The 18,308-nt window shown below is 32.7% G+C and overlaps 2 protein-coding genes across 4 annotated transcripts; one reads left to right on the top strand and one right to left on the bottom strand.

Moving 5' to 3' along the window:
• Nucleotides 1–7,234: 7,234 nt before the first annotated feature.
• Nucleotides 7,235–8,790, bottom strand: LOC145140419 (uncharacterized). The gene is made up of 2 exons (XM_079073919.1): nucleotides 8,730–8,790; nucleotides 7,235–8,586 (listed from the first exon to the last, which is right to left on the bottom strand). Exons 1-2 carry the CDS (start codon nucleotides 8,788–8,790, stop codon nucleotides 7,235–7,237), a joined length of 1,413 nt encoding a protein of 470 aa, XP_078930045.1.
• A 3,880-nt stretch (nucleotides 8,791–12,670) lies between these two features.
• On the top strand, nucleotides 12,671–15,375 carry LOC145135817 (Polyketide cyclase/dehydrase and lipid transport superfamily protein). 3 transcript variants are annotated; one of them, XM_079070030.1, is made up of 6 exons: nucleotides 12,671–12,831; nucleotides 14,104–14,155; nucleotides 14,280–14,541; nucleotides 14,619–14,777; nucleotides 14,871–15,017; nucleotides 15,106–15,375. In XM_079070030.1, exons 2-6 carry the CDS (start codon nucleotides 14,106–14,108, stop codon nucleotides 15,235–15,237), a joined length of 750 nt encoding a protein of 249 aa, XP_078926156.1. In that variant the 5' UTR covers nucleotides 12,671–12,831; nucleotides 14,104–14,105; the 3' UTR covers nucleotides 15,238–15,375. The 3 variants fall into 3 exon arrangements, with proteins under 3 accessions (XP_078926156.1, XP_078926157.1, XP_078926155.1); XM_079070031.1 differs by lacking the exon at nucleotides 12,671–12,831 and adding an exon at nucleotides 12,854–12,872; XM_079070029.1 differs by lacking the exon at nucleotides 12,671–12,831 and adding an exon at nucleotides 13,788–13,910.
• The last annotated feature ends 2,933 nt before the right edge of the window (nucleotides 15,376–18,308 follow it).

Here is an 18,308-nt window from a genome sequence, read left to right as displayed (position 1 = left end):
AGGATGCTAAGTGTCAAGTGACAACTTGAGCACACACGGATCCTATTTAACATATAAGGACACATATATGTATCTAATTAGTGATTAAACAACTAATCAAACAAGTAAAGACACCTTAGGACAAGGAAAACACTTTGATTCAAGTGCTAGAAGTACAAAGGGGTTGCATCTAAGGGCTGTAGGGCCTCACATTGGAGTTTACGGCCCAAGTGTAAACCCCCATGAGTTTACGGCCCATGGGTTTACGGCCCAATGAGTTTACGGCCGTAAACTCATGGTATCTTGTACCATTTTGTGTGTTTAAGGTTCTATAATCATCTTGGAAATGTTCTAGGCTTTGTTTCAAGGCTTAGGAAGGTGTTGTGGCAACTTTGCACCACTTAAATAGAGTTTACGGCCAAGGGAGATTGCCTTGGCCATAAACACCCTCTTGTTCAAGATTTCTTGGTGTTTTCCAGTTGTTTAACAAGTGATTCTAGTATTTAACTAGCTAAGGATAGTGTACTTACGTTTTGAAGGCAAATGGGGGTGTTTTCGGCCCAAAACACTTTAGTGTTCTTGGTGTTCTTGAGGATCTTGAAGATCTAGACTCAAAAGATGAGATTTGTGGATGAATTCAAGAGTGAATGAAGAAGAAGAGATGTATTAACACATAGATGGAAGGATTTACTTACATTTTTGAAGATTGGGAGCAAAAGTCTCGAGATCCTTGGGAGAGAATTCCGAATTTTTGGGCTTGGAATGGTGAAAATGAAGAAAAATGACCAAGGGCCATATATATACCATGGTGTTTACGGCCACCATGTGTTTACGGCCGTAAACCCAATGGTATTGGCCGTAAACACCTCTTTTGAGGGTTTATGGCTTGCTTGATAGGTTACAACTTTAGTTGACACTTCCATTCACTTATTCCTTAGATGTACTAAGTTCAGAATGTTCAAACAGACTCTAAACAGTGCCAAAAGTTAGCAGAAATAAGTCTAACTTTGATTGGATTGAATGGTTTGTACAAGATTGAAATTTCGGGTTGTCACAATTTCTTTTGGTAAAGGTAGTCTTCGATTTTCATTTTCCAGAATCCAAAATCATAACCATCAAATTTATCGATCTTAACTCTCTCATCTTTAGCCATAGCTCTGATATTAGTTTGTTGTAAAAACAACAAAACAAGTTAAACATTTCAGAAAAATGATAAAAGAAATTCGATGAAACTTGCGAAATAAAATTTCTGAAAAACTAAAATTAAAACTAAACATAGTATTTAACGTTGTTCAGTCAAAGTGACCTATGTCCATGAGAAAACGCACAAGCACACATGCATGAGAGAGAGAGAGAGAGAGAGAGAGAATTTTATTGAACTTTCAAGAACTATTACAATCACTCATTGTTACACCTCACTTGAGCTCAAAACATAAGAATTACTCTTTCTTACAAACTACTCCTAAGGGTGTACTCTCACAATGATTGTTATCTTGGAATGCTCTATCAAAATTCTTGATGTTTATATATGATTCCAAATACCCAAACACATTTGATCAAGTCTTCACACCCAATGGCGGAGTGCATCACAAGTGGGGTGTATGGCCCCACTTAAAAATAGATCCCATGGGAAATTTTAGGAAAAAAAAAAGTTTTTGTTATGTAATTGAACAATTGGCCCCACTTAAGTTTTTTTGGCATGCATTTTTGCTGAAAAAAACCAAGAAAAAACTAAAAAAAGATCATATTCTTTTATTAATTTTTATTATATTTTTTCTTTATATATTTTGGCTCCTTTTGGTTTTGGTTTTGGTTTTGATCTGGATCCGTCACTGTTCACACCCTAACAGTTTTTCAGTAGGTTCTCGTTAGTTTGTGATTTAATAAAAATTTTATGTTGTTAATTAGAGAAACAATCTTTTCGGTTATTAATATTGAAGGGGTAAATGGTTTGGCATATAATTTCTGAACAACTACGACCTTTCATGAAGCATTGCAATTACCAGAATTTGAGTGATATAAGTATGTGTCTTGTCTTTATTATTTGATTCACACCTTTCTAACTACAAGAAATTTTGGTCTTTACTTACACATATTATGTGTGGGTAAAAGCATCATATGTGATGGTATTCATTATTACCTACACATACATTAAGTGTAACTATGTGTAGGCTCATGCCTGTTGATACAGATCATTACCGACACATAATTTATGTGTAGATATAAGATTATCTATACCTACACATATATGTGTGGCTAAAAGTAGTAAATATGTGTAGGTAGATGCATTCTGATTTGTTTGGGATGTCGATGACGTGGTTGACGCGTGGACACTGACGTGGCTAATGATGTGGTTGTTGACGTGGTCAATGATGTGGATACACATGTCATTAAAATATGTGTGGGTAAGAGTATTTTTATGTGTAGGCATTGGTTTTGATATGTGTTGGTAAAAATATATTTATATGTGGGTATTAAAAACGATATGTGTAGGTAATACAAAATAAATGCAGACATTTGTATAAATAGAAACATATGCATTCGAAATAGCATTATAAATTGAAAATTGTCTAACATAATATTTCAAACCAAAAAAATTACAAGTCTCAAAACTTGAAATACTTAAACTACCAAAAGATCGACTAGTCATGAGTAGCTACTTGAAAATACTAAAAATTATAGAATGTTCATTGCATATCATCATGTATATCAGTATTTTCATCATGAGACTGTCCCGAATGAGTGTGATTAGATGTACCACACTCAGATGTATCACCATGTGATCGTCCTGATGATGTGCTAAGAGGAGGAGGCATGATGTTTTTCTCAATCAATATTTGCTTCATAGCTTCATGTTCTCTTTTCATTGTTTCCAATTCATCCACCAATTCATCATAACTAGGATGCTTAGATTTCTCAGTAGAACCTGCGATGTTACCAGCGACAACAAGATCACGTCCCCACCCGAACAAACGAACTAAGCTTCGTCCAAGTACCTTCTCTAGAATCAACTTGTCACTCATTGATTCCAAGGAATGCTCGTTTCTCATCTTTTTCATTTCTTCCTGTTAGCATATAAAAATAAGACGAGTACATTAAATAAATTATTTACCAAATAATATATATTAAACGGTAGAAATGAGCAACTACACTTACATATTTTGCAGCCATATCTGTATATTTCCAACCTTTTTCTTCATCCCAATGTGTAAGTCGCCAAGTCTCAATATGACCCAATGAAGAATCCACATCATGTCCAAGCTCAACATGATAGCGTATTGTACTCTTCGATCCATTTCTTGTCTCCATTTTTTGCTTTCCGCGAGCAACAACCTTCTTTTTTGCAATTTCCTTCAAGGAGATACAACCAAAATACTAACAAATATTATACCGAATTCAACAATATTAATTAATTTAATAGCTCAAATATTTTTAAAACATTACCATGTATTTTGGCTCACACCACATGTCACATAGATACTCCCAGTCTTCTTTGCTACGAATATTTGAAGGGGGTTTAGTCTTTGCCTTTATTGGGTCTTCTGGTCCTCCAATCTCTTTAAAGTATTTATGCAACTCAGCTCGAAAATTTCTCCATGACCTTGCCATATAGCTATCGATAACTTTGCAAACATTCTCATTTTCCACATCAATATCAAAAAGTGTCTTCAAATAACAAACACAATTAACTAGTTAGTAATGATGATGTTAAAGTCATACTAAAAAAACTTACAGTTAGCTTGTGGCGTAATGGAAACTTCTCTTCCTTCGGTACAAGCCTCCACTCTTTGTGTTGTAAGCTACAGTTCTTACGTAAAATATAGCCACACTCATATGTGAAAGCTGATTCATTGTTACATATTACTCGCCTTGCTACAAAATTAAATTCTACGGGCAATCTCTTCTTAGACGCTTTCATTGCCTTTCGAGCACCTTTGCCACAAGTGATGCCACGCTTTGCAATTGTAGCATTACTATCACTTTCTTGCTCGGTCTCAAAAACTGTGTCTATAAGCAAGTACAAGTAGATTTACATTAATAATATCACATACTGCAATATATTAACAAGTAATTTAAACATACTAACCCGATTGTTGCTCTCTTTGATATTGTTCAACATTAGTAACTACGTTTGTTGTAGATGGTTCTATTTAAAAAAATTGAAAATGTAGTAAGGATCAACACCAATGACATCAGAGTAAGTATCATAAGATTAAGAGAAAAGAAAAAAAAGTTCTTACTTGTACCCGAGATTGGAGAGATTAGATCTGGCCGATTGTTTGAGATTAAGGGGTTTGTATCTGGTGATAGTGGTAATCAAAGTAATTAATAGAAAAAAGAAAAGAATTATTGGTTAAAGGGTTTGCATAGAAGGTCCATGTTTAAGAATAACTGCATATATGGTCATGGTTTAAAAAAATGCATGAATGGTACCTGTTTAAAATTTACTGCACAAATGGACTTTGTTTAAAATTTGAAATAATGGTCCCACTTTTTAAAAATACTGCATAAATGGTCCCTATTTAATAAAAGTGCATAAATGGTCCCTGTTTAAAAAAAATCGTATAAGTGGTCCCTGTTAAAAAAAACTACATAAATGGCCCATGTTTTAAAAAAACTACATAAAGGTCCATGTTTAAAAAAAAACTATGTAAATGGTTCGTGTCTTAAAAAACTGCAATAATGGTCTCTATTTTTAAAAAATATTACATTAATAGTCCTTGTTTACAAAAACTGCATTAATTGTCATGTTTAAAAAAAATTCATAAATGATCCTTGTCTAAAAAATCTGCATTAATGATCCTTGTATAAAAAAACTACAGAAATGGTCCCTATTTTTTTCAAAAATAAAAATATACCTTTTTTTTTATCAAAAATATTGATTTATGAAAATATAACAAAATCTTACCCGGAACTGATGTGTTGTAGGGAGTGGTACGTCGCCCATCTTCTCTTGCTAGTCTACCTCGTTTACCACGTTCACCTCTTTTTGACATTATGCTTTTTGCAACTATAAAAAACACATTTATAACTCAGCACGATAATACTAAATTTAACAGAAAAAATATTTTTGTAGCTATAAAAAACACATTTATAACTCAACATGATAACACTAAATTTAACAAAAAAAAAAGCTTTTTGCAACTATAAAAAACACATTTATAACTCAACACGATAATACTAAATTTAACAGAATAAAGCTTGTTACTAAAAACTAACCTATATGTATCAATTAAATCATGCAAAACAATCGTCGTCATCACTATTAGGATTTGGATTATCAGAATCATTGTCAGTCTCCGAATCAAGAATAGCTTCGTTATTTAAAAAAATTCTACCATCATCATCAAATTCATCATCAACATCATCTAAGTTATCGGCAACAACATTTCTATTACGTACTGCTAGCACCGCCTCAAGTGGTAATGTTTCAGGTTCTACATCATTTCGAACTATGAAAGAGGTGTTAGGTAACTCTTCGGATGGTTGAAAAGGTGGCAGTTCACAAGATTCCTCTTCTTGAAATATATCATTCATCAATACTTCATCTTCAACATGCTCTGGTATATCATAAATATTACGATGGTTTACTCTTTGGACCACCATCCAATTCTTCCCACGTGCTAAATTATTCAAATAGAAAACTTGTTGAGCTTGACTGGCCAAAATAAATGGTTCTTCTACATACCACTTAGATGTAATGTCAATTGATGTCAAATTGTGATCAACAACCATCTTTTTTCCCTTTGGATCGGTATTATACCACTTGCAACGAAACACAAATACCTTTCTCCCAAGTATGAAATCCAACTCTAAAACTTCAAGAAAAACACCATATTAAATCAATTCATCATTCTCATCCCCTACACACACTCCACTACATTGTGTTTTAAACTTGTCATCACGCTCCTTGCAACGAAATCTAACACCATTGACGATACAACTTTGCCAACTTGTGTAGCGATCATCAGGAAATTGTGACAAGGCGTACAAATCATCTGTTGCTTTAGGATCACCATTAGCCCTAAGCAAAGCGATCTATAAACTCCTTATTTTAGTTATAAATGTACTTAAAATCAATTACTAAAAGTAATAAATTTGTAGTTTTACCTTTTTCTTGAACCAAGAGGGAAATTCATTTTTTTGTATGGTATCTATATTTGCTTGTTGTATATTTCTCGAGTATAAAGATTCTTTGTGCTCCCTAAATTTAAGAACAAGTTAGTTGGTATTTTTTCATTAATTAGTAAATACAAAATAAAAGTATGGCTAAAATATAGGAAACTTACTCTATGTAAACATCAAGTTCATTTCCACAATTATTAATGATGTACCATTGCACCACATCAACATACTCCCCTAGTTGTCCGAATTTTGAAGAACCCAATGTACAGACTTTATTGGTGAATACCTCCAACCCATGTTGGGTGGTTGGTACATCCCAATTGCGTTCATCACGGTTGAATCTTGTCTCGATATCATCTATATAACGAGATAAAAATGTGACAGCCTCATCGACAACATATGCTTCAGTAATGGATCCATCAGGACGAGCAAAGTTACGAACATATCCCTTGTATGTACCCATACGACGTTCGATCCCAAACATCCATCTTTGGCTTACTGGTCCTCCTAATAATGCCTCCTCTGGTAAATGTATGCACAAGTGAACCATGATAGTGAAAAATGATGGAGGAAATATCTTCTCAAGTTTGCATAATATGATTACAATCCCAGTCTTCATATCCTCGGGTTCTTTAGCATATACAGTCTTAGAACATATTTTTTGAAAGAATTGGCAAAACTCGATCAAAGTTGTACGTATTTCGTTGTTCAAGAAAGGAAGAAGGGCTACTGGTAGTCTTTTCTAAAGCAATACATGACAATCATGTGTTTTCATCCCCCCGAGTGTATTAGAATCAGTCGCACATCGACTTATGTTGGACGCATAACCATCAGGTAGGCAAACAAACTTGATAAATTTGCAAAACTCCACACATTCATCTTTAGTCAATGTGAAATTAGCATGAGGTTTCTCAAATTTTCCATTTCTCTCTCTTAGCCATTGATCCTTGTGAATATTAAGATCCTCCAAGTCTAAACGTGCATTTGTGGTATCCTTTGACTTCACGGGATCATTTAACAATGTCCCAACTATATTATCATGGGCATTTTTCCCTATATGCATGACATCAAGATTATGGCGCATCAATAGTTTAGACTAATATGGAAGTTCAAACAATATACTCTTTTTTTACCAATTAAGCTCATTAGCACCTCGTTTACGCTTCTTATCGACATTACTAGGTGCTTTTCCAGTAGTGCGTCTTGGAATATCAGCCAACTGTGTTAGAATTTGATCACCTGTAAATCGACGAGGTTTTTCCCTTAGCTCTTTCTTCCCATCAAATTCTTTGCTATTTCGCCACCTATGTGTTTTGCTTAAAAAACATCGGTGTCCAGTATAACATTGTTTACCACGAATCCTTCTAGAAAGGGTATCCTCAAGGCATATTGGACATGCCAGCTTACCCATAGTACTCCACCCAGACAAGTAAGCATAAGCAGGGAAGTCACTGATTGTCCATATTACTGCGGCATGGAGAGTGAAAAGTGACTTTGAATGTTCATCATATGCTTGAACCCCATTACCCCATAGAACTTTAAGTTCGTCCACAAGTGGCCTTAAGAAGATGTCAAAGTCTTTACCAAGAGATTTTGGACCAGGAATTAGTAACGTTAGAAAGTAATTGCTCTTATGCATTGTACACCAAGGTGGCATGTTATATGACATCAAAATAACAGGCCACATACTATATGAAGTTGTCATATTGCTAAAAGGGTTAAGCCCATCTGAAGCCAACCCCAATCGTACACTCCTAGGATCATCTGCAAAATTAGGATACATTTTATCAAAATGTTTCCAAGCCTCTCCATCAGCCGGATGACGCAAAACTCTAGGCTCATCCTTGCGAACTTCTTTATGCCAACGCATGTCTTTGGCAGTGTGGCGTGAAGCATATAGACGCTTCAAACGAAGTGTTATTGGAAAGTATCGCAACTTCTTATGAGCAATTTTGTTGCGTACGTAACGATTGCTTTGACAAACGGGACATGTTATGGCATCTTTGTTGTCCCCATAGAAAATAGCACAATCATATTGACAAACATCAATAAGCTCATAACCTAAACCGGCTTCACAAAGCAACATTCTAACATCGTAATAGCTCTCTGGACAATTATTACAATCAGGAAGATCCTCGTGTAGCAACTTTAGCATCATCTCAAAAGAATTATCTGTCCACTTGTTCATCACTTTCAAATTCATCAACTTCACAACAAACGTCAATGTAGAACTCTTGCATCCTTCATACAAAGGTTTATTTAGAGCTTCATGTAGCTTCTCATAACGAGCATTTCCTGGGTGTTGGTTACCAATTAGATCATTGGTAGGTCCAATATCAAATAATGGATGACCAACTGCATCCTCTAATCCTGCTCTTAAGCCTGCAGATTCAGTATTAACAAAATTATTATGTGGAAGATCTTCTTCTTCGACTTCATCTTCACCATGATGCACCCACCGTGTATATGACTTATCAATTCCTACACTAATCAAATGGGAAGTAATGACACTTATATTTTGTAGTCTCGAATTGAGACAATTACTGCACGGGCATGGAGTTAACCCATTAGAATTCAAAGTATGTCGGGCAACATTTAGAAATTCCTTTACCCCGTTCACATACTCGATAGAGGTCCTATTCTCAATCTTGACCTATTGATGACCCATATGTTGTATCTAACCATTATTACCAATAGAAATCAATTAGTGTAAAGTTTTTTCTATGATGCTATAAGCTGGAAATGGCATACAAACAAAATTAGATAAGGTAGTTCACACTTAATTCAAATTAGCATTGTGAATACAACTTATGATGGAAATGTAATCTATACTTAGGGTTATTTTAGTAATTTTAAGAAGTAAGTCATGAAGTTAAGATGGCAGTTACAGTTGGGAAGGAAGTTACTGTTAGAAAGATGATAGGAGAAGTGAGAAAGATGATGGGGAGAAGTGAAATTTCAGAAATACCCCTGTTGGTTGAAGTAGTAAAAGTCTAGATTAAGGAGGAATGATGGAAATGTAATATAGACTTAGAGTTATTTTAGTAATTTTAAGAAGTAAGTCATGCAATTAAGATGGCTGTTACAGTTGGGAAGGAAGTTATTGTTAGAATCATTATATTTTGGGTCAAAATTCACATCTGTTCATTAACATCTCTCTTCTCTAATAAGTAATGTTCAAATTATTGCTTTAATTCAATGTTTCTTGGGCTTAATCCCAACAGCTTATAGGTGTGTGTGTGTGTTTAATTCAAATTAGCATTGTGAATACAACTTACAGAAAGGAAAATTTCATTTTTTTTCAATGTTCTAGTGTTGGGTTCTAAAGTTGTTATGATTTACGTTTTTTTATGCTTTACGGTTGATAAATATGATTGAACAGGGGGTGAACATGGTGAGTTTTCTTTCCATTCTGCTAGATGTTTTTAACTGTTACAATAGGTGAGAATTTCTGTCATGTCAGAGGCTCATATGAACAGTGAACAAATCTTCTAAAACTAAAATAGAAGAAGTTTACAACAGTTGTTCAAGATTTGTAATCTTTATGGCAAAGTGTTATGTTAAGTATATGTTATTCTAATAGAAACAATGCTAAAATTCTGCAAAAGGAAGGCGTATGAAGTTTTTTAACATATCTTTGTAGTTTCAAGAGTGGTATTGAACACCAAAGAGATTGCCAATGCAGATTATAAGGTGAAACTATAGATTCTTTAATGTAGTATTTCTTACTTATGCTATTTTTTATGCATGCTCCCCTATAAACAATGAACAATTAGGTATTTTTTTTTAGCAAATTTAGGTGAAGTTTGGTTGATCATTCTCTATTCATTTTTTATGACAAAGAGCTAAAACTGCATATTTAAAGGGCTACATTACTTCTCATTAGAAAACTTGAAATTATTAATCTTATCAAATAATCTTATAAATTAGGAGTTAGCACCATGATATTGGGTTAATTAATTTTAAAATGTTTCGTGGCTTTCTTATGCTATATTGCAGGTGCTATTTTCTTAATACAATAGCTTAGCTATATACACGTGGTTGATTCTTATGTCATCTCATTCTTAATTTGGTTAGTATATCGTTGAACTAAGATAAGAGCCACCTAAAAGTGATATTCTAAAAAGCTTTGTATTCAAAGGTTCAATGCATGAGGAACAGAGCCTTCTTAAAGTAATTGTTTGTGATTATTATGTTGACATTTTTATATTGACTCAATTGATTCATTGTTGATTTTGCATCATGTATTGAAGGTATATGTATTAATACGATCTATTTTTTTTAATACGGTCAGAAAAAAGTGAACAATATTTTATCCTTGTTATACAATACGGTTGTTTGACCGTATTATATTTAGATTTTTGTAGTAGTGAAAGCAACAACAAAATCAAAGACTTATATGCAGTAAACAAGTTCATATGGAAAAAAATGGGAAACAAGAAAGTACCTGAACAGATAGACTGGACTATAGAGCAGAATCGATGATGAATGGAGAAGGAATACGAGGGCGTTGATGCAGGATATGAAACAAGAAGTAATTAATTAGTTTGATGGAGTATTTGATTACATCAATACAAGATCCAACAATCAATTTGTACCTTACCTGAAGCCTTTTCCGCACCTTGTTTCGTCGATGCTTCCCCTGCGTATTAGGGTTTTGCCGATCGTTTGTGGAACAATGTCAACATAACAACATACGTAGAAAACTATAAAACCCATGATTCGTGATTTTCGGATGTGATCCCGAGTTCAAAGCTTCCGATTGTTCTGAAGATACGTGATTGATTCGATCCTAGTATGCATTTTTGTTTTATTTCAACGTTATTTTTTTCTATTTTGTTTTACTTTTAATTTTTTTTACCACATGAAATTTTTCATTAATTAATTTCTTTTTACTTTTTGATTTTTTATATCTTTATTTCTTTTATAACAACTTATGCAAATGGTATTTTGTAGTTAAAAAATAGCTTTCTTCATATGTTTTCACATATCCATTTATATTTTTGATTTTCAATTACTTGATTTATAATTTTTAGTTTCAAATTAAGTTATTTAAAAAAGAGATTTATATCCAATAAATGTTAATGGTATATATATATATATATATATATATATATATATATATATATATATATATATATATATATATATATATACTTTAGTTTTTTTTTTTGTACAATACGTGTGGCTATATCCAATAAATGTTAATGGTGTATATATATATATATATATATATATATATATATATATATATATATATATATATATACTTTAGTTTTTTTTTTTTTTTTGTACAATACGTGTGGCTATATCAGTCAACAAATTTGGAGGGAAATTTCCCTCAAAAAACATAAAAATTTCTTGCTAAACAATTTTACCTACACATGTTAATTGTTGATTTCTATAAAAAAAATATTAAGAAATATCAACACATATAGAAAATATATGTAGGTATTTGATTTGCCTAATATACTTACGTACACATAAAATATGTGAAGATATTTTATTTGCTAGTTATTTATGAAATAATAATAATAACAATTGTCTAATATATTTACCTACACATAAAATATGTGTATGTATTTGATTTGCCACGTCATTTATGAAATAATAATAACAATTGTCTAATATATTTACCTACACATAAAATATGTGTAGCTATTTGATTTACCATGTCATTTATGAAATAATAATAATAATAGTTGTCTAATAAATTTACCTACACATAAATATATTGATGTTATGTGTTGATATTTACTTTGTCACGTCATTTATTTAAATATTATATATTATTATTAGTTAATTTATTTATCTGCATATGTGTGAAATAAAATTATGTGTTGGTAATATCAAATGAATCTTCTACACATCGATTTAATCTATATATATATAAGGAAAAATTTTAATATGTGTGGGTAATTTCACATTCCGTAAATCACAAATGTTGGAGGGAAACGTTTCCCCCCAAATTAAACGTTAATATTGGTGATTCTCTACACATATTAAGTGTCTTCCGATATGAAAAATTATATGTTTAATTACCCACACATATGCAAAATATGTGTAGATATTTACTTACACATAACATATGTAGGTAATTTATGTGTAGGTAAAGACCCTAATTTCTTGTAGTGTCTAGCTCGTTAATACCATCACATAAAGGTTCCAGCCCGTCTTCTCTTAAACTAGAGAGGTCGTTGGAGGATCTTAGGCTCAATTCCATCAACGACCTAATGGGGACTTGATATCCTTAAGGATAGTGATTTTATCTGGTCCTTGTTTTATAACTTTATGTTTGTGTAATTTCTGTTTTCATGATTGTCTTCTAACAGCATATATACAGTCTAAGGTTAACGTAGTAAATTATTTAAATTCACATAATATATGTGAATCTGATGGTTGAAATATTTTTAATATGAATTTGTTACCCAACCTATCTAACCCGTATTTCACAATCTATGGTTGTTACAAAGTGCTTTAGTGGTCCAGATAGTTGGGCATCCTATTCTTTTTATAGGTACTCCTTCCACCATAGAAGCTTCCGTAGTTGGCCTCTTTCCGTTGCAAACAACTTATTGGAGAATAAAAAAGGTTCTGCCCTCTCCCCCCACTTATGGATCGCTTATTGGCTCTATAGATGGTCCTCTTCAGTGTTCAACCATGTTCCTTTCTGTGAAGGCCACTTTTGTTGTTTGGCCCAGAAGTCTTTCTCCACTACCAACAGTTGTATGCTTTTTTCAAGTATTCTGTGGTGGAAATCTTTTATGGTTTTGATTCTATGCCTTCTATTGTTGCTTTTTGCATAGAAGTTTGCTCACTTCATTAGCATTTTGTTCATGCATCCATTTTCAATCCAGATTGAAAACAAACATACAATTTGGGTGGTAAAACAAGCCAAAAGCCAGAAATTAGCACAGAAGTTGTCCTATAATAACTTACGAATTTATGAATCTTTATTTGATTTATAGTTTATCTATATCGATCTTCTTGGTAATACAAATGTGTCCATTTTGGTAGATGTTAAATGTAGAGTTTGGCATAGCACAATAGCACATGATATGGGGACAGTGTAAGGTTTCTGTTGTCAATCATAACCTGGCAAGAATTGCTTGTACATTTTATATTTGATTGTTTTGAAATCTATTAATCTTGTCTTTCAGTATAAACTCTATCCTACCCCTTAGATTTCAGAGATAAGAGACAGATTCTTTTAGTTTCTTAAAGGAAAAGATGCAAACGGGTGGGGAATAGGATGATCAGCACATGGGGATGTTGGTGCATGTTGCTTTTTCTCTATATTGAAATTCTTTTGTTATAGGTCATAATGTCATATTGTCTTAAATGGGTTGGGTAGCGTATCAAATAGATAAAGCTTAAGAACAAAATCACAATGAGGTGATGACGTGCCAAAGTTCTTTTTATTTGTATTTGATTTTTATAAATAACTAATTGGTTATTATAAAAAATAATAATTAACCTATAACTTTCTATGTAAAACAATTTTAGAAGATGAGAACAGTTTAGTATTCTTTGACTGATTTATACAACAATATTTTATCTTTTTATCAATTTACACGACCACGTTCCGACCCTTTTACGGACATCCACACTTAAAATATTACATATCAACAAGTATTTAAAGCTCCTAAAATTTATCAACTTGAACGATTGTTAATATAATATAGTAAAATTAAAATATAAATAAATTGACTTGTTTTGTAGAGAGGGAAACAAAGATGTGCGAAGTTGAGTTATATGTAATGATAGAGCTTCATCTGGCATTGCCATGTGCATCTAGCAACTAGGTCCACTTCTCATTATTTCTCATCTATACTCGAATTAAACTATTAATCTAACTCTGTACTTCCATATGTCCCTCCATCTGTTTCTCTCTCTCTTATATACAATATATGTATTCATTTGCATCTTTCACATTTCTTATATCATATGTTCCATTCATTTATTCACAAAAGATTTTTACACAATAATTTGATATAGAAATGCCTACGGTGAACAGCAGCAGTCCAGCACCTTGCAGCACGAGATCATGGTACCTTTTTGACAACTCCCTATAATCGATCTCGTGTACTTTCTCATTGATTCATTTTGATATATCACACGTCACTTCAGATGGGATTATGATTACATTCTTGTTTTCATTTCATAATTGAAAGGTCTATCAGTGATGATTCGTTGAGGAGGTACGTCTTCTTCGCAAGTGAGAGCTGCATACAAGAACTATTATCTGCTTCAGATTCCAACAGGGCTGGAAACGGGAACGATGGATGGAAAGTACTGGCTTTTGAAGAGGGAGTTGAGATATCCAAACGTAGGTCTGGATCTGGATCTTTTCACGCTTTTAGAAGCCGGTGGTTGCTTAAATCCGTGTCAACTGAACAATTTATCACAGTTGCAAACGCCATTGATGCCGCAAAGGTAAATGATCGAAATCTAGCTTCAACTCCTTTTCAAAACTACCATAAAAATTGTTTCTCATGAACATGTATGAACAGCAATGGGACTCGGATTTGGTGGAAGCAAGATACATCAAAGATCTTGATGAAAACCTGAGCATTATACGACTGAGGTTTGGGGAGAGTGCTAAGCCTGTTTTCCGTAACCGAGAGTTCATTGTGTACGAGAGACGCGAAACAATGGATGATGGGACTCTGGTAATTGATGAATCCATTAATGCTCTGGTTTTCATTTTATCGTTTGTAGTTTGATCTGAAAGTAAAAGTGATATATGGTTATATATATTGAAGGTGGTAGCTGTAGCTTCATTGCCAAAAGAGATAGCTGCAGGGTTGCAGCCAAAGCAGAATAATTCTATAAGAGGGTTGCTACTGCAATCCGGATGGGTTGTCGAAAAGCTTGATGATGATTCATGCATGGTCACTTATGTAGTTCAGGTATATGATTGAAGATATAATTTTGCAAAATACTTATTGATTATAGTCGATCAAACTTATAAATATATGGTAATTAATGATTTTGCAGATGGATCCTGCTGGATGGTTACCGAAGTTCTTTGTGAATCGATTCAACACAAAACTGGTTATGATCATTGAAGACCTTTGGAAACAAGCTCAAGCTTGCTCTGCCATTCCTTCCATTACTGATCCATCATGAAACAAGGATCTACAATTATAGTGATACTGAGTGAATACGGTTTACGTATGATTGTATCATGTCATAATGTTATATATATGTATGATAGAACAAATCAATCAATTTTGAAGAGTAATGATAACAAGTGTCCACCCCTTATTAATTTGGAAACAGAGAAAAACATTCGCCAAAAAAACATTCTACACTATTCATCTTATAATGTTTATTTTGACAAATAATTTAACCAAAGCTAAAATAACATGTTATACCGCATGATCAAAACTTATTTTATACGGAAAAAAGACAAAACAAGATTTTTTACCACTCTTTTTTTGTACGTATTTGTGTGAAAGGGGTGCGACAAATTGACAGATTGAATACTCATTTCTTACTTTGTGTCTACTTCAAAACATACATATGGTTGAAGATATATGTTAATATGTACCCGTGTGGATACATGTTCATCTGCATCTACATCTACATGTACATACATATAATGAAAGCATGTGAGAGACTGATCAAATGATGGTGGATGTATTACATGTGTTCAAACAGTTGCATGTGCATGTGGCAGGTCTATTCAAACGAAACGACCTCGTTTCTTAATTAGGTTAGATAGAACATGCATGCACCTCGTTTAACCAAGTAATGCCCCCGTTTTCACTCAAACTTTCTCCATTAAATGATCTTAATTATAACTGAGTCACTGGCTCTCGGGTTGTTGATCAATATCATCAAAGCCGGTAATGAGGTACGATGACAGCATCGATGGTCATGGCCACCACCCTATTCGTGTTTATGAGGTAATCAGAATATGTACATCTAAGATATAGGTATGTATGTACCTATACAGTTTGAATAAGTCCTGTTTTTTCTATTATATTTAACTTCAAATTTTCTAAAAGTTCTTACAATAATTTATCTTTGATATACTTAAATGTATAAAATAACAATTTATATTTATATGTATGTTTGAAAATCCTTTATTTATTTATTTATAGTTCAACTATATTAATTTTGAATTTTTTTACTAAGATATTATATTTTGAAAAATATACATAACTGCAATATTGCATTTTTTTTTCTTTTTGTTTTTGTTCAGTACAATGTATTTAAAAAATCTATAGATTATATCAATGAAATTTGTTTTCTTTTTCAGAATACAGATTTATCACAAAAAAATATTTTAAAAAAATATTTTATTATTCTTTTACATTCAACATTAAAAAAACAAAAGTATCGCATCAATATATTGCTTAAAAGTTACGGAGCTACAACTAATTAATTTGTATAATGTATTTCTAGGATTCAAATCCGACACCATCCTTAGTTATAACGCTTTCAACCCAACCTATTAATTTCAAATCGAATTAATGTGATAAATAAATTTCAATGACAAGAAAGACATAATGGGATGGTATGAATTAATTACTACTTAAAAAAAATCATACAAAAGTTTTGTACGTCGCTGTTGTGTGGTTACAAGTTACGAACATTTAAAACATTTATAATGGTACGTAGTTAGGCAATTAAATCAAGACTCACAGCCCAAACGAAGTGAACTGCCCATTAGAACCAAATGACGGCCGGCCCACTCAAAGATTAGGGTCTCGAATCCATACCCTTCAGGTCATAAACCCATATGAATTGTGAAGACCAATTAATTGGTTGACTGCATTATCTTTTCCAAGAATAGGTTCTAGGTCCACATATATATAGTTACAAAATTTCTTTTCATGATTTACCCTGAATTATTTGAAATTCTTCACATTTTACCCTTATGACCGATAAAATATGAAAATTTTCAAATAATTCAGGGGTAAATCAAGCATGAAAAAAAAATTCAGTGATTAAATATGAACAAAGTTGAAAGTTCGTTACCCTATCAAGTCATTATCTATTTTTGCAATCATCCCTTATTTTATTTTGCCTATTGGTAGCAACTACGATTAATAATTTTGATTTCAGTCGCTACGAATTGTTTTGTGTTGTATTTGTACGAAGGATTACAAAATAGAATATGTACCACATAACAATGTTGTACTTCATGGCTTTAATCCCAGTCTATGAGATAAACTTTTAAGTTTAACTAGAGTTTCTTTATTCACATATAAGTGGAACATCAACCCACAAAGAAGAAATTATCAAAAGAGTTTCACAAAGGGAAAAAGAGACATATATGAGCAATTAAACAACAAATATGATCAAAAATCAAAAAGAGCATGGTGAGAAGGAACATATAGAACTAACAACAAATAAAAAAGTTAGATGCAAATAATAACTAGCAAGAAAAGTATCGACAAAACAAGTAAAAAGTAAAAACAATCAAAATTGGGCAAATTCACAAACAATGTAAAGGAAGCTAGCACCTAGACTACTCATGTACTGCTCCACAACCCTAAGCTTATTCATTCACTCTGTACTTAAAGCTCATGTCCTTGTAAAGAGAAAAAAACGCATTCAAATCTAACATCGTATTATCTTCAAAACGGCCGTCTCTATCTTTTGGAGTGAAAACGGTCGCCTATGTCCTAAGTATATGTTCTTTCTTCCTCGCACGATCTACAACGACTGTCTCCACCTTCTAGAGTGAAAACCGTCGCCTATGTCCTATGTATATGTATGAAACCACCATATGTTTTCCCTTCAGTTTCTGTGATCGAAGCCTCTCCTACTGCATTTGTAAGTGTTGTTTCTGGTACCTTATACTATAAAGGTATCTCACACAATTACAACAAGATCTTTTTGTGCTCATCCTTTATAACATTTAGAACCATTTATGGGATAATGACTTGAAAGGGTAACAAACTTTCAGTTTTGTTCACATTTAGTCATTGAACTTTTTTCATGCTTGATTACCCTTGAATTATTTAAAATTGTTCATATTTTACCCTTATGACCGGTTCTAACCGGCTAAAAGCGGTCATAAGGGTAACATTTATACGTTTCAACAAGTTCAAGGGTTAATACATCACGAAAAAAAAAACGTTTAGTGACCAAATATGATCAAAAGGTAAAGTATGTTACCTTCTCAAGTCATTATCCCTTCTAAAAAAAGGAAAAAGAAAAAAATTAGTATGCAGTGGGATTCT

This window comes from Lactuca virosa, chromosome 9 (assembly GCF_052849685.1).
Source record: "Lactuca virosa cultivar CGN04683 chromosome 9, Lactuca_virosa_CGN04683_v6, whole genome shotgun sequence".
In the NCBI taxonomy this organism is placed as follows: Eukaryota; Viridiplantae; Streptophyta; class Magnoliopsida; order Asterales; family Asteraceae; genus Lactuca; species Lactuca virosa.
Note: the sequence above shows the minus strand (reverse complement) of the source record. Positions and strands in the feature narration are given on the sequence as shown.